Source organism: Nelusetta ayraudi, unplaced genomic scaffold (genome assembly GCF_046127955.1).
Source record: "Nelusetta ayraudi isolate G7.1 ecotype Tasmania unplaced genomic scaffold, CSIRO-AGI_Nayr_v1 ptg000004l, whole genome shotgun sequence".
In the NCBI taxonomy this organism is placed as follows: domain Eukaryota; kingdom Metazoa; phylum Chordata; class Actinopteri; order Tetraodontiformes; family Monacanthidae; genus Nelusetta; species Nelusetta ayraudi.
In genome coordinates, this window is record NW_027466054.1 from 6,109,114 (window position 1) to 6,122,500 (window position 13,387).

Consider the following 13,387-nt stretch of genomic DNA (forward strand, 5'->3'; position numbering starts at 1 on the left):
CACACGCTCTGTTTGAACAGCTGCGTTGCGAGTTTGCTCCATGCATCTTGGGAGAAAACCGCGTCGGGCTGCTTGCCAAAGAAAACCTTCCCGCCGTTCCGAGGGACGCGCCTCTCCGGATACCCGATCCCGGGGCCCAACGCAAAGCTGACCCCCGCACGGCGCATATTTGTCGGCTGCGCGCTTAAAACTTAAACACTCTCACAGGGACCTCAGCCAGACGGGGAATATTAAGCATTCTAAAATATTTCTCTCCATATCTTAATCCTCTCCCTTATTCCCAGGCACTGACATTGTGGGGGGAGGCTGTAAAAATAACCATGGATGTGTAGGCTCTTACTGGAACCCATGTAACCCAGATATGAAGAGTGGAACATGTGTACTCGCAAATACCTCAAAGTTCCCCAAAAGCAAGTAAAAAGGGTTCAATCAAGGGTATCATTATAAAATCATGACAGTACATCCAGTTTGACATCAAACAGATTACATCTCCTTCAAACGTGCTTGGAGTTTATCAGAGTATCAAGCATCAGATTGACGGCTGACGTCAAACGTGAAATTTAAAAGGCTCGCAGCTCCGTTTGCTGGCGATCGATGAAAGAGACTTAAAGAAAAATCAAAGATCCGGGCGTCTGCCACGGTGGTTGATTGACCGATCAAAGCCGTGTCAGCTCTGCGGACATTACTGGTGGCCCCGCTAATCTCTGCTAGCGCGTGCACATTCCGGTGACCGATTCCCCTCTGCCTTACTGTCTTTCTGCCTCGTTCGCGTCCTCACCTTCTTCTGCAGGATGCAGTGAAAGATGAAGATGAACATGCCCTGCAGGGAGTTGAAGATGGTGAACAGGTAGGCCATGATGACCGTGCTCTCGTTGATGTACATCAGGCCGAACGCCCAGGTCAGGCCCAGCAGACACAGCAGGGCTATGGCTCCGATCACCCAGGACCTGAACAGAGGGGAAAGAAGGAAAGCAGAGTCAGTTACACTCGGTAGCATCTGTTGGCGTCACCGCCCTTTGCCACAAAGGCACAATTCAGTTTGTATTGACATTTCACCCTTTTTTCTAGTCACCACTGTGTTGATGGAGGCATGGGTGAAGTTTCTTAATCTCTGTTAAGTCTCGGGACTGCCTGTGGGCTGCTCGCAGTGGTGATGTAAACTAAAGCACAAGCTAAATTATCCACTGTAAGCTGCAAACAAGGGCCTAGTTCACGTTCAAACAGTTTAATGGGCTCTCGGGAGACAAGTGCCGGTTGCATCTGAACATAATCAGTTGCGGTACATTCTGGCATATCTCGCGAGAGTGTTTGAACCATGTGCACACTACCACGGGCGCATATGTTTTGGTTTTGCGACTGCTGAGTCTTCTCGGATCAGAGAGTGACACCGCGAGACGTTTGGATGCGTCAAGCTTTTTCTTTTTTCTTTCAGGTCTTTGCAGTTATAGACTTCTGTTGTACTGGGATTGAGACTATCAGTGGATTTTTCTTTTCCCGCCCTTTGCGAGACTCCAAAGGGGTGATGCAGACTGGGAGTTTTCGCCAGAGCCTCTGTAGACATCAGAAACGCTTAAAACGAGCCAAATCTTATTTTAAAATGTGTGAAAACTCAAACACGCTTCGTTGTTTGTGGATGAGGCGTATCTCTTTGTCTGAGTCGGGGCAGCCAAGTTTGCTGCAACTGAGCGTGTGGGGCGGGGGAGCCGGGGTCAGAGAGTGTTCCCTCGCAGTCCCAGTGGTGTGGGAGTGGGATGGAGAAAGCAGTGGGAGGCTACGGATGGTGAGAAGGGTGAGAAAGCAGGGTAGATTTGCTCATTTAGATGTAATCTCAAGTGTGGGAGGAGATGTTACGAGCGGCCCGGGATCGTCCACGAGTCTCCAGAAAGTCCGGACTCGTCAGGACTTGTCTCCAAAGCTACGCGTGAAGTGCTTTCCCGCGGCGGAGCGAGTGCGCGGCCCAGCGTAAAAGATGTTTTTGTAGGCAATAATGGGCGCGGAAGTCTGTTAGTGCAATTGTGACGATAACTGTGTAATGGAGCTGAATCTAATAAAAGGCTTTTTAAGGCGCTGAACCTCAATTTCCAGTACACTATATAGAGAAGTGTGTCGTAAAAGCCGAATGTCAGAGGAAGTGGGTCACACTGAGGAATGTGTATGCATTATCATTCCTTTACAGTGTGAGTGTGCGTGTGTGTGTGTGGGGGGGAGGGACTACAGTCATGGAAGCCCACTGGGTACTAAGTAGAGGGGCTTTCCAACCATTATCAGTGACATTTCCCGGCAAAAGGTCAGAGTTTTGGGGTTCCGCAAGAAGACGAGCATTAATCTGATTGGCTGACTGGCTGCTGATTACCTCCCATGTGAGGGATGGACACAAATAAATGGGGGGCAAGGGATGAAAGAGGCGAGAGGCAGGGTGAGGGCGAGATGTTACGGAGAGTGAAGAGGACAGAGGAGGGAAGGAGGAGCAGAGCGAGTGAGACCGGGGTGATTGATTCCAGGTTGGCCTCTGTGGCACCGTTCAGGCGAGACAGAACCTCCAATAAAGCTCGTCTGACGACCCTCTTCAATAAAGACTCGGCTTGCTCCTCTCTTTTTCATTCTTTTATTTCGTCTGCTCCTCCTCCAGTGCTCCCCCGAGTCGCGGGTTTTTCTCTTTCCCTCACCCCCTTTCTCCCCCCGTCTGCATCTCATCATTCCAACATTTCAGCGAGACGTTAAGTCGGCACCTCACAGGAAATCACAAATCACACACCGACGCCTAATCCATTCTTACAAGGCGAGTCAGACGTTAATTAAGGGATACGCTCCTGGCGCGGCTCTATACACAAATAAGACAGGGGGAGGAAGCCAATCGAAAATCGCCTCTGAAGGGCAGGGAGCAGCATCCCGTCCTTACCGGAGCAGGTCAACGAGCGAAGGCTTGGAGTTGGGGAGGAAAAAAGAAAAAGAAAATAGACAAGAAGAAAAATAAGACAACAAAAAAAGTGCAACAGTAATGATAATGGTGATGAGGACGATAAGAAACATTAAAACAGGAAACAAAAACATCTGGGAGCGTCAAGGCCTGAATCATCTTTTATCGTCAGGCAGCCAACTTTTTTTTATAGGAGACTTGAAGTGCACCCAAGCAACAATTAGACCATTTTCTTTGTCATACTTCTGAGAGGACCTTCTCTTAACTGTCCTCGGGAAAGGAAAGAAAAAATAAGTGGTGTTTAATATCCGAGAGACAAATTCAATTTGTTAAGCAACACAGCTCGAATTATAAATTTTGAGCTGGGCCTGGCTTGACGCAAGGGCCCCGCGAGCGCTGATGCACCGTCTGAGTTAGGGCGAGCCCTTTGTCTGGTGTGGGAAAACAAAATAACACAGCCTTAATTAGTCGGAGTGGAAGACGTGGTTTGGGTGTTCAGTGGAGATGATGTCATATTTTCAGATGCGATTCTCTGAGGGTGATATGAGTGATAATGACAAGACTGGGAATAACATCGACGCAACAAAAAAGCCTGTGGAGATGATGTAAGACAAAGGTGAAATGTGCCTCAGAGTAATGCGAGGGAAGTTTAGCCGTGCAGAGGTGCACATTTTCAGGCTCCTGCTGAGAGACTGACGGCAACTTAATGAGATTCTTGAACAATGAGCCACGGCACCCCCCTTTGGGCTGTTGAGGTACTGCAGTAGAGGTCACTTGCATAGTAGTCTTCCAAAGCATCCCAAGTTTTAAAGTTTTGCAAATTTTGAATTCATTCATAATAATGATAGCTGCTCCATGTGTATCTTGTTTTGTCCCCGAACCTGTTTCAGAACTTAGAGAGAGTTATGTGTTCACCCCACTCACTGTATATGAAGATAGACGGAGTCATTGTGGCATCACCCAATTGGTTTGCGAAAACCCGTTCTGAGGCTGGGAGACTGGTTGCACGTCCTGCGCCATCTTGATTTTCATGGTTGCAAAGACGGAAAATTACTGATCGTGTGTAATTTTCCATCTTTGCAACCATTTTTGGTGACCCCTTGTGGCCAAATTATGGAATCAATATTTTTGCCACTTCAACATTGGCTTCCTTTTTTGATATTGATGCTCTGTTCATCTATATATACAATCAATCATTCACACCAAAAGCAACCAGCTTGATTTAATTGCAAGAAATACCAGCGTCTTATTTTCAATGATAATTGGATCATGCACAACGCAATGTTGCAAATCACAACTTTAGATTCCGTTTCCAATGCTACTCTCTTTCCCTCATTGACCACCATAAGTCTCCCCCCCCCCCTTTTTTTTTTTTTTTTTAGCATAAATCTCCCATTTTGAACACAATTGGTTGAGTTTTGTTTATTATTTATAATAAATAGTTTTCCGTTCCCATTTCCTGCATTTCGCATTTGAACAATTCATACTGTATATAAGATATTACTTAGATGAAGCCCCATTTGCTATCAATAAATTACTACCTGCATGAACAGTGGGATCTACTTATAAGGAGGAAGCAATATTGTGTCACCACATGTCTACGGTAGCTTAGAATGTGGTATTATAATTTTGCCATGACGTCACAGCTGGTATGAGACAGTAGCATTAAACATTGTTCGCAATGCATTTTCTTCCCATTCAATGCTACTTTAAGCTAAAATCCAAAAGCTGTGTAAACAACTGGTTTTGTTAAAAACATCTGCAAGTTTACAATTTTTATGATGAGGATAGATTATTAATAAGCACTGTTTTGCCACTGGCTTATGTTCACATGGAATTATTCTGCTCCTGCAGGGGAAAGGCTTCAGCTTAATATCATGTTTTAACCAGAAGTTGAGTTTTTAAGTTCACACCGGCCCCAGCAGAGCTTCTGATTTATGAGCGCGGATCTAGCCTTTTTTTTTTTTTTGGAGTCTGCTAACGGCCGCTCCAGAAATAACTCGCCTAACCATGCTTTTGTTTCACCCGGGGACCGAACACATGAGATTTCTAAACATTTGCCTCCAGGAAAGAAAAAAAAAGAAAAAAAGAAAAAGGGAAAAGCTTTGTCAGCCGCTTCAACCTCGTTCCTGGTCTCAGTGCTCGGCTGGGAAACGTTCACCTTTTAATTCGCCCCTTTGAGCAGCGTCGACGGCCGCTCTTGCACGCTGCACGAGCACTTACTTGATGTTGTCCAGACAGCCGGAGTCTGGTTTGAGGATGGCCGTGTGATGGAACATCTTATAGAGAGCGATGCCCAGGAAGATTACGTTGAGCTGAAAGACACGCCGACGCCCACGTCGGGTTAATATTCTGCAAAACAAGGCTCGCGGAGTAATTAAAGACACGGTGTCACTGCAGCGGCACACGTACGCACGGACACACACACGGACACACAAAGTGCATATCCCTTCCAGCAGTAATTGGCTCGGGGAGGCAGTATCTGCCCACTATCAACGGCTCCCTTTATGCGCTTAAAATACATCAAGCTCAAGCGTCGCACAGAAACGCAGCAGTCGCCACATTCATTTGCGGACGGCGCGCTACAATAGAAATCCAATTTACACGGATGCTCTCGATCCTATTTGGCCCCGCTAACACGTAGACGGGCTGCTTTTAATAATGACTGTCTGTCTGGGCCGCTGCGCCCGCCGGGTCTCGGAGGCCGGCCGTGTTACTGATGCGTGCCGAGCGATAACGCCACGGTCCCAGCAGCGGCGCCGGTCCCACTCGCTGGCCCAAGTCAGATCAGCGATAGCCTGCCTGACATTTCCAAAATGAGTCCGGAGCAGCGATGTTCATGCTGACATTCACCTAATTAACTGCATCATTCTCTCTTTCCCAAACACTTTCTCTGATGCGTTTTCACCACTCCCTCTGCCTGCCTTGGTGCTCCTGCTCCGCTCGCCTTTGTCCAGAGGAGGGAAGTAACAAAGTGCAAATACTCTGTTACTGTACTTCAGTAGATTTTTTTTTTAAATATATACTACTACTTTTATATATACTTTTACTCCCTACATTTGGACACAAATATCCCTACTTACCATGCCTTAAAAAACATGCTCATTACTGTTTTGTATAAACATGCTTAAAATATATAAATTCTGTTCAAAGTAATTCACTTATAATGTTGTAGTTGTTGCTTGAAGTGGAGCTATTAGAATTATGCTGTTGTGGAGTTCAATATAAAATTGGATTATATTTTACAAGAGGATTATATTTGAGTACCTCGACTTTGTGGTCACTGTTCAGTACGTTTTCAGTCCAGAAAAAAATAAAACTGTGGAAAATAACATTATTATATTGCATTGTTATTGTTACAAAAAGTGTAAAAATCCAATAATGGTTTACTGGTCATTACTATTACAGATTACGGACCGATTGTGCTGCAGACCATTCTGTCACAATGTTTTCACGTTTGCAAAAGTATCAATTAATGTATTGTTTCAATAATGGCAAAATTATTGCCATTAAAAATCATTTTTTTACTTAAGTACATTTCAGAACCAGCACTTTGTTAGTTTTGCTTGAGTATAGGAGTTGAATGAGTTGAATATCATGGTATTGTGAAGAATGTCAATACTTTTTCCACTTCTGCCGTTTTCCGAGTTGCGACCGGCATCCCTGCCCCTCTGCACCATTTCTCTTATTGACTTTGGTAATTGGCTTGCAATCCGACTTTGACTGTGACTTCAATTGTGACAAAGCGCCGAGGCCAGGAGTGCTGTGCTGGGCTCCGATCACAGAGTTAGACCTGAAACATCTGAGGGTCGGCGCTCAGGGTCCTGAGATTTATAGCTTACAGAATAAAAGCACGTATCAGATTTCCGTTCAAACGTGGTGTTACCACATTTAAATCTGTGTTTGATAAAATAAAGTTCCCAGTTTGAGGAAATTTAATTTTGCAGTGTTTTTCTAAAAGCAACATGTCTGTGGAGCTCAGCCTGTCAGTGAACTCCCACGAATAAGAAGAGTATACCCTTCACTTTAATCTGGTTTTCTGGCAGCACCTCTAACGCCTTGCTCATCTACGATCACCTCGACCTCTCCCTGCGACGTACGCCGTCTTATTGCTCGCTTTCAAAAGCACTGAAGGTCCAACAAAGTTTTGGTTTGAGCAGGAAGCTAAAGGTTGGGCTGGAAGGTTTGGCTGGAGGCTACAATCAGATGGATTATCATTCCGTTTTCTGGTGTTCTATGTCGGATTTTAATTTATTTAATTCTGGATAGTTAATTAGCTTGATGCTGCTCTAAAATGCTCCAGGATGAAGCCGGAAATAATGTTGGACCTTTAAGAGAGACTAAAGCGGACGTTGGTTTTGGCCTCTTCTCTCTCTACATGTAATCCTTACGGCAAGCCTGTGTGAGCATGCATGCGTGAGTGCATGTGAGTGTGTGTGTGTGTCTCACCATAATGATGAGCGTAGCAGGGCCGATAAAGCTCCAAATGAAGTATGTGTCCAAACGCAGCCAGCACCTGAGGACGGGGAGAGAGAGACATCACGCATGAGGGATGGACGCAAGGAGAAGAGGACTGGAAACCTAAAACATGTCTCCGGTCTCGGTTTGATGAAGGGCATGTATCATCTAACACACACCACACGCAAACACACACACACACACACACACACACACACTGCAGAAAAATGGGTCCTTCACGTGATGTAAAGTCTATCAAATCCCTCTTGATGGTAGAAGGACAAAAGCAGGCGAGAGGAAGGTGAAGGTGCGGAGATGGAAAAGATGTGCACGCCTCAGACATACATCAGGCCCCCGGGGAGGAAGAAGAGGAAGAGGAGGAGGAGGAGGAGGAGGAGACAGCGAAAAGGGACGAGCACCTGTGATAAATAAACCTTTACTCTCCCTCCCTCAGGGTGCAGATATACGACGCGGCCGCATCCCGCGGTCAGCGGCAATATGACACGAGCGGGTTCATTTGAATAGCCAGAGACGGATATGCACTCGCTCCTCGGAGCGAGCTATTTATAGAGTCTGGGAACGGCGGTGGTGAGGTTAAAGGGGAGGGGAGGGACACACACACACACACACACACACACACACACACACACACACACACACACACACACACACACTCATAAATTTATCATAATCTGATGATATACAGTCATCTTCACCCACATGTTATTCAGAACCAGTGGGGGAGGTGGGCACGCGTCGGAACGCATGACCATACAAGCAAAGCCAGCTAACAGCAAAAGGGTAAGAAGACAAGCAAACAACAAAAATGTGATGCTAAGTTCTGCAATCTGCAACATCTTCACTCATCAGCCGCAGCCGGTGTGGCTGAAAAAGTCCCAAAGTGACCTCTGCCGAAGTGAGAGCCACCGGGTTGCAGCGAGCGAGGGAGAAGAGAAGAAAAAAAAAGTGGCGGTGCAAAACGGCCGACTGATTCATGACCAGGTGCTTTTGAATTATTAATCTTTCAATTTCCCCCCCACATTAGAGAGCACCTCCATTATGGGTCCCTGCCTGTGTCAACGCATCCGCCATTAGGGCTCCTTTGCTAAGTCATAGCGGCCGTCATTACGGGAGTGCCACCGGCTAATATCAGAGCGAGCGAGGGAGCAGGCAGGTGGGCGAGCGAGCGAGCGAGTGGCCGGCGGGGGAAGTGACAAGGTGACACAGCGGGGAGGGCCCGTGATATTTCCACAAGTTTTGTCTCAGCGTTTGATGTCAAAACCTGTTAAGCGTCGGCATTTTCCAGCTGGCGTTTGATAAACGAGTGATATTATTTATTTCTGTCCTTTTTTAATGCGATAAAATTCCCAATTCGCCTTTTTTTTTTTCGCTACACCAAGACTTCCCCCACACGTGAGGCGGAGGGCCATTAAAAAAAGCACAGGGTATTTCATTTCGCGGGGGAATAAAACATTTTGGGATGTAAGAAAATATTTCAGGCGACATGAATCTTTTATGGCCTGACTAATTTTGGTACAATTTGTGTGACAGGTTTTTTTTTTTTTCCCACCACAAAATGTTTCACTTCAAATTTTCCGTATCTTTTGAAGTTTTTTTTTTTCCCCTGCTGGTAAACCATAGCAGGCACCCGCTAGTCCGTTAGGTAATAACATTCAGTCCAATTATTCATCCCGAGCCTGACATTCAGACTCTCATGTTTAAATGATCGGCCCCGCGATGAAATATTGATCCAAGTGGCATAAAGATTGGTGCAGCTTGACAGTTTAACACGGCTAAATTCAAGCCTTTTTCCTGGTGTCTTCAGACCTCTGCAGGTTGACATCCTCACACAGAGAGACAGAGCGAAGCCCTGGTAGCAGAGAATGGTGAGCACTCCCACACGTGAATCATTTAATGGTCCTATAGTGTCCTGTTATATTTTCCCCCCCCTCTCTATATGAGGAGCCTTCATTTATATGCAATTGACCAGAGATTTTCTTGTGCATAAGTCATGTGTTTTAGTGCAGCTCGCTGGCTCGCAGTCTGTGCCCTCCCTGCATGATGCAAAAGTCACTTTGCTAGATTTCCTAGTGCTAATGTGTCCCTGCTGTCTATGTTCTCTGCAGAAAAATAATCCATCCTTCACTTATTGTTGCAAACTCATTGAAATCGTGTGGTAAAACACAAAGGGCCTGACTTATTAAACGCGTGCAAACGTCATTTCATGCGCCAACTAATGACTAAGCGGATGTACTAAGTGGGCGCAATGAGGGTTGCAACTGGGCAAAACAACGCACACAGTCCATTTAGCACGTTTGGTTTAATTAATATGCAGATACGGGCGTCTCTGACAGATGGCGAAAAATCTCGGGCGGAGGGGCTGCAAATAGATTATTCATCTGTCTGACTGTGATTTACAAAAGCTGAAAGTGATCGTGGCTGCTGTCTTTGTGTTGTTATTTAGCACCTTTGAAAGACAGGTATTAACTTTGCGCAAAACACTGGCCACGCATGTGACGACTGATGTTGACCTGGTTGCTGCTGATGAACGACCTGATTCAAGGCTACGTTGAGACCTTTGATAGTTGGATGGTGAAAGCATGTGTTTGTATTTTTCCTTTTCTCACAGAGCGCTTAAAAAATGGTAAACGCCTTCACAAAATGAACATTTTGTCAATGTGTGTGTGTGTATTTTGCACAAAAAAAAAAATCATTATTGTCACATTTCCCCCCCTTCATTATTGGTTTAATTCCCTCTGGCCAGTGATGTCTACTGTCAGTCCAGACAGCGCTGACCGGCACTGACTGGACGGCCCGACAGAACACAAGCATCAAAGGCAACATCTCTCGCCTCCTGTGACACTGTGCAGTCCTGCTTCCAGCTGCGTGGCAGCAATCACGTGTCACTGCCGTCCCATGATCCCCCTGGCGGAGAGCAGCCAACCAGTCCCCGTTTCTCCACCAATATGGCCCCCGTGGTGGTCTCTTGTCTTCATCCCAGTCCACCTCTGGAAGAACAGCCCGGCTTGGAAAAACGCATACCCCCCCAACCCCCAACCCCCAACGCCCCGACGGCGTCACGCTGGGCCGAGTCGAAAAGGTCACGCGTGTCACGTGTTTGTGCGTTCACTCCAGTGCGTATGTGGGTTGCTAATAACGCAACGCGCTCCATATTAATGCTTTGCTGGCTTCTCGGATTCGCCCTGCGGGCTGAACGACACTCGCGTGAACACGGCGGCCGCCGTTAACGCCCTCCCTGCTTAAACTCCCGGCTCGGCATTTTCTCTGGACGGGCTGCGGTTGTTGCATCTTTTCAAAATTTATTAATTTATTTATTTCAATCTAAGTACAAGCCGGAACAGACGCCCGTTCCTTGTGACAGACGACTCCACTCACACTTTACCACCACCGCCCCCCTCCCCCGCCCACAGTGTTGCACCCCGGCTCTCCCACCCGGCTGTTAAACCTCTACATATTCACACGTCGTCGCCACTGCGCCCGTGCAGCCACTCCAGGGTGGGTCTGCTCTCCCCTGCGCCTCGCTCTCATCCTCACCGTATTGACGCTTCAGAAATGCCACAGCTTGCAACAGCAGGCACTCCAGCGACTCAACCCCCCCCCTCCCCCCGCGTCGCTCCCGATCGGCCCCCGTGCCTCCTTCATGCGGCGCTACGTGGAGGGCAGTGGTGGTAATTTGACAAAAGTCTTCCACACTGCAGCATCTCAAGTCCCACCTACTGTATGTTGATTGTTGTACAGTATATTTTCTTTCTTACATGTATTATGACGAGATAATTGGCCTGGATTTTGTTCTTGGTGGAAATGAGACATTCAAAAGAGGAACTTTAGTGTAACTCTAACCCTGATTCTAGGACAGTGGGAACAATTATATTAACAATTACACTAATATTTACAATGGTTAAGACTTCCTGATTTGTCATCCACAGGCCAACTCTTAATAACTGTTATAAAGTCACCCTGAAAACATTTATAAAGACAAACAACTACAAACATCTACCACCCACCTCACCCCCACACCCAACCCCCCACACTCCACACACACACACACACACACACACACACACACACACACACACACACACTGTATTTGGTCCTTACACTCGATCAGTGCCGTAGCTCTTGTAGTCCACCGCGGCGGAGACGGCCACGATGACGGCGGGCACGCCGTAACCTGCCAGGTAGAAGTACTTGGTCCTGGAGTGCTCGCTCTCGAAAACCTCCACCAGCATGATGTAGAGCTGCACCCCTTCCAGGAACATCCAGGTGAAGGCTGCCAAGAAGAAGAAGTGGAGCAGGGCGGCAAAGACGGCGCAGGCAATCTGGCAGGGAGAAAAGACGGAAGGGATTTAAAAAAAAAAAAAAAATGAAAACATGAAAAAAAAAATGCAGTCCCAGTGCAGAACGCTACTGGTTGGCCAGTTCGTAATTTGCACTGATAACTTAGAAATGCGCTTGAGGGACACAAATGCTACGTACTCGTCGATAACAGTGTGAGTCAGACGTGGGAGGGAAAAAAAAAAAGATTTATAATATTCACACATAGAAGGAAATGCTGAGGGATTAGAAATGGGTTCGTCAATAGTGAGACAGGCTGTTGAGGGAGAGAGGACGAGGCATAAATGGGGGAAACTACGCTATCATGGTTCTTTTACTGTGACGGAGGGAATCATAATCACTCTGAGACGCCAATGCAACGGCAGCTTTAACCGTTTCCCTCGTATTCTAGTCTCGCGGTGGCGTCTTGGGACTTGGAGGTCACGGGTTCGATCCCGGGACGGGTCAGCTCCCAGGCTGGCACTCAGCATCAAGGTTGGATTTGTGGGGGTCAGATCTCCGAATGATTCACTGCTCACAAGTCCCTCACTGGACGGGTCACATGCGGAGCACAGATTTCACATGCTTAGCCACTTGGATGTGATAAATAAGTGGGACTCAGCCGAGGAGGGGGCACCGGGTGAGGAAGCAGTCCACCTTGGCAAGCCTTGAAAACACATTGTGATTTTCAAAGTCGGTGTCAAGGATCGTCCGAGTCAAGTGGAAGTGCGTGAAAAAAAAAAAAACAACCAAAAAAAGCACCAAGCATCTGCTATCTGGAATCCACCGAGCACAAAAATCCAGCACATTTTTCCACTTCGAAGAAGCTTGCAAAAACCAGAGGCTTTGCAAATGTTTTTGCGCATTCCAATTAATTGCAAGTAAAATATTAAATACATTTGGACAACTGTTGACTAAGAGTATTTGTTGTTTTTTTTAAAAAAAAAAACAAAACAACTAGTGAATTCAAATTGGCAGCCACGGATGAAAGAGATGTGAAGTGGATGGAGAGGCAGGTGATAAAGTAGACGGTAGGGAGGTATCAAACCCAAACACCGCATCACTTATTTAGGCAGCGGGTTGAGAGCGGGGGAGAAAAAAAACGAAAATAGACAAGAAAAAGGGAAGGAGCAGCGCGAGGGGCTCGTCACGACGGTGCTGTTGTCGTCGAAAAAGTTGCTCTTAAAAACACGGGATGGGGAGCTGAGAGCCACACTGGCAGAAGTGAGGGGTTTGCCGGAAGAGACAATTAGCTAATGTCTGAGAGACAATGAGTTTAGGGGACGAGGGAGTCGCTCATTTCCATTTCTAATGATCGCATGGTGTAGATTACACACGCGCGCACACACACGCTCGCGCACGCACAAGCAGGTTAAAAAAAAAAAAAAAGGTGTCTGCTTATGCAAAGTCATTTACTTTTCCTGCTGAAATTACTGGCTTAACCGGCTGCAAGCGAAGTGGCACTCAGGATGTTAATGGAGGTCTCAAACAGTCACCAGTAATTAACAGGAGAATTGTACGCCGCGCACCCACACTCACACACACACACACACACACACACACACACACACACCAACTCAGCAGTGCACGTGAAGAAACGTTATCCCCGCCGCACAAACGCAGGCGGACAAAGAAAACAAGCGCATGCACACACACACACACACACACACACACACA

General features: G+C 46.8%; 1 protein-coding gene across 1 annotated transcript in view; it reads right to left on the bottom strand.

Annotated features, from left to right (window-relative positions):
- The window catches only part of adgrl3.1 (adhesion G protein-coupled receptor L3.1), a 139,701-nt gene that overhangs the window by 9,786 nt on the left and 116,528 nt on the right, over nucleotides 1–13,387 (bottom strand). The window contains exons 18-21 of the mRNA XM_076031163.1: nucleotides 11,495–11,715; nucleotides 7,367–7,433; nucleotides 5,141–5,232; nucleotides 779–947 (exon numbers count right to left, since the gene is read on the bottom strand). Of these exons, the coding sequence (XP_075887278.1) occupies nucleotides 779–947; nucleotides 5,141–5,232; nucleotides 7,367–7,433; nucleotides 11,495–11,715 (549 nt within the window). The remainder of the gene's footprint in view (nucleotides 1–778; nucleotides 948–5,140; nucleotides 5,233–7,366; nucleotides 7,434–11,494; nucleotides 11,716–13,387) is intronic.